At 44.3% G+C, this 3055-nt stretch overlaps 1 protein-coding gene across 1 annotated transcript in view; it reads right to left on the reverse strand.

The window, feature by feature from the left end:
- The window catches only part of LOC106528421 (UDP-glucuronic acid/UDP-N-acetylgalactosamine transporter), a 20375-nt gene that overhangs the window by 3228 nt on the left and 14092 nt on the right, over positions 1–3055 (reverse strand). The window contains exons 7-11 of the mRNA XM_014023587.1: positions 2391–2493; positions 2231–2323; positions 2078–2145; positions 1914–1992; positions 1758–1840 (exon numbers count right to left, since the gene is read on the reverse strand). Coding sequence (XP_013879041.1) covers positions 1758–1840; positions 1914–1992; positions 2078–2145; positions 2231–2323; positions 2391–2493 — 426 coding nt within the window. The remainder of the gene's footprint in view (positions 1–1757; positions 1841–1913; positions 1993–2077; positions 2146–2230; positions 2324–2390; positions 2494–3055) is intronic.

Raw genomic sequence — 3055 nt, forward strand, 5'->3', positions numbered from 1 at the left:
TTTTAGGGCCTGGCAGAAACCTCATATTAGGTTGTTTATTTCAGCTGTACAGTCCATAAAATGGAACTTGTTCTGAACCCAGTAATGTCAGCGCAAGTGTGTGTTTTAATAAACTTACATAAAAATGTAATAAATTAATAAAATGTGGTAAAGCTCAGATTTCCCAGCTTTTCATCTATGGAGCTGTTTGAGGACCTAAATTAAGACTATTGTGCAACCAGTGGTTGCTGCATCCTGGTAGCAGGAGGCTATATCTATTCCTAAGACAGCTATTGGTCTGATTAATGATAGGCTGACACTGATAACTGAGCAGCTGGCCCTGCAAACTGATGGGCCAGTGCTGGCAAATGAAGAGACTTTTCATTTGTGTTAGCACTAGAGAGGCTTGCAACTAGCATGGATAAGCTGACGTTAGCACTGGAGAGACTGACTTTCTTGAAGGCTTTCAATGTTTGTGTTTTAGTTTTGTTCTTGTTCATTATTTAGGATAAAAAAACTTTCTGCTCAATGTTATGGTTCATCTTCATTTATACATAAGCTTGTAAGGTTTGTCTATACATTAATAAAAAAATTAATAAAAAGCATTGAATAGGCTAGCAACTAGCATGGATAAGCTGGTGTTAGCACTGGAGAGGCTAGTGACTAGCATGGATAAGCTGGTGTTAGCACTGGAGAGGCTAGTGACTAGCATGGATAAGCTGGCGTTAGCATTGAAGAGGCTAGCAACTAGCATGGATAAACTGGTGTTAGCACTGGAGAGGCTAGTGACTAGCATGGATGAGCTGGCGTTAGCATTGGAGAGGCTAGCAACTAACATGGATAAGCTGGTGTAAGCATTGGAGAGGCTAGCAACTAGCATGGATAAGCTGGCGTTAGCACTGGAGAGGCTAGTGACTAGCATGGATAAGCTGGCGTTAGCACTGGAGAGGCTAGCAACAAGCATGGAAAAGCTGGTGTTAGCATTGGAGAGGCTAGCAACAAGCATGGAAAAGCTGGTGTTACCATTTGAGAGGCTAGCAACTAGCATGGATAAGCTGGCATTAGCATTGGAGAGGCTAGCGACTAGCATAGATAAGCTGGCGTTAGCACTGGAGAGGCTAGTGACTAGCATGGATAAGCTGGTGTAAGCATTGGAGAGGCTAGCAACTAGCATGTATAAGCTGGCGTTAGCACTGGAGAGGCTAGCAACTAGCATGGATAAGATGGCGTTAGCACTGGAGAGGCTAGTGACTAACATGGATAAGCTGGCATTAACATTGGAGAGGCTAGAAACAAGCATGGAAAAGCTGGTGTTAGCATTGGAGAGGCTAGCAACTAGCATGGATAAGCTGCTTATCCTCTCTGATGCTAACATCAGCTTATCCATGCTAGTACTAGCTACTCTGATGCTAACATCAGCTTATTCATGTTAGCCATGTTAGTCGCTAGCCTCTTATGCTAACATCAGCTTATCCATGCTAAATGCTAGCCTCCCTAATGCTAATGAATTGTCTTCTCATTTGCCAGCAGTGGCCTCTCAGTTACTGGTGTCATTCTATCATTAATCCAATCATTAGCTGGTTTAGGATTACATATAACCTGCTATAAGGATGTAGCGACTGCTGGCTGTTTTGGCCCTCATCCTATATTCAGCTTTGAATATAGCGTCACACATGTGAAGTCACATTCACACGTGTGCAAATCATGTGTGTGTGCTGAGAAATGATCCCTTTGCAGGAGAAACCATGTCTAAAACTTAACCCGTCTTTCCGTCTCACCTGATGTTCAAACCCACAAAGTTGGTCCAGGTGAAAATGTAGTCTCCACCAAACACCATCCCGATGTACGTAACAAGGACATTCTGAGGAATTCAGGGAGATAATTATCGACATGCATCCAGTTTCACAAGTCGGCATCCTTCACGGACGACTTACCTTTATACAACCGATGATGGATGTGGTGAGAGCCGAGTTACGCTGCGTGCACAGCAGGATGGAGTACATCAAGATAAAGCTGCAAGAACACAGAAGACAGGAAATGAACGTGAGCGCCACACGACGTGTACGACAGGACACCAGGAGTCGGACATCTACTTTACCCCATGACACAGGAGAGCACAAACTGCACAACAAACAGGGGATCGGACCAGCCTTTATACTGCAGACCCTGTTCACACACACACACACACACACACACGGTGACACACTCCTGATGGACCGAATCATGCAGAGCGGTGTGTTCTCAGACCTACCGCCTGCAGGTCTCCTGAGTAGTGAGCATATGCCAGCGTGGGGAGGATCATGATCAGAGCGTTGTAGTACAGCAGCCCATATTTACCCAGCTCCTGCAGAAACACACTGATGACCCTCAGCGTTCACGCCGGCCACGAGGCCAAGTGCAGCTCTGCTCACCTTCGAGTCTAGCTTCTGCTTCACGTACGCCCCGCTGGCTGCCGTCAGAACGTTATTCAGCATTATGAACGAGTACCCTTCAAAGTCAAAGGCCAAGTCGTCGCTACGAAAAACAAAATAAAACAAACACAAAGTTAACCTCTTGAGCCCCATGCAAACCAGCATTTCACTTTTTCTATATTTTTAACTTCTGTTAACTTAACATCTGTAAATTGAACCTGGACATGTTTGGTATCAATAGAAAGTTAAGAATCTTGGCTAAAGGCTCATGGTAGTGTTGTAGTACTTGAAACGGTCTTGGTCTTAAGATCGGTCTCAAGACCACATTTTGATGGTCTTGGTCTTGTCTCTGTCTCGGACATTGAGGACTCGGAATTTTATTTCAAGACCAGTCAAGACCACAATTGCGGAAATATCACTTAATAGCCAGAATGTTGTCCAATTTATTAACAATCTTGCTTTCCTTGGATTTAAAATGTAACTACTGATTCTAATCCAAACCTGACTCATGTTATTTATGTATTTTTGCTACCGGCTGTCACCCATCCGCACCCCCCATCACTCGCATGCAGCAGTCGCAGAAAAAAAAATTGTATAGGTCTTCTGGACGGGTTCTTCTTCGGAGAAACTGGGACGTTTATTTTCTAAACATGATGTCCCAGTGG

Source organism: Austrofundulus limnaeus, unplaced genomic scaffold, assembly GCF_001266775.1.
Source record: "Austrofundulus limnaeus strain Quisiro unplaced genomic scaffold, Austrofundulus_limnaeus-1.0 Scaffold378, whole genome shotgun sequence".
Classification (NCBI taxonomy): Eukaryota; Metazoa; Chordata; class Actinopteri; order Cyprinodontiformes; family Rivulidae; genus Austrofundulus; species Austrofundulus limnaeus.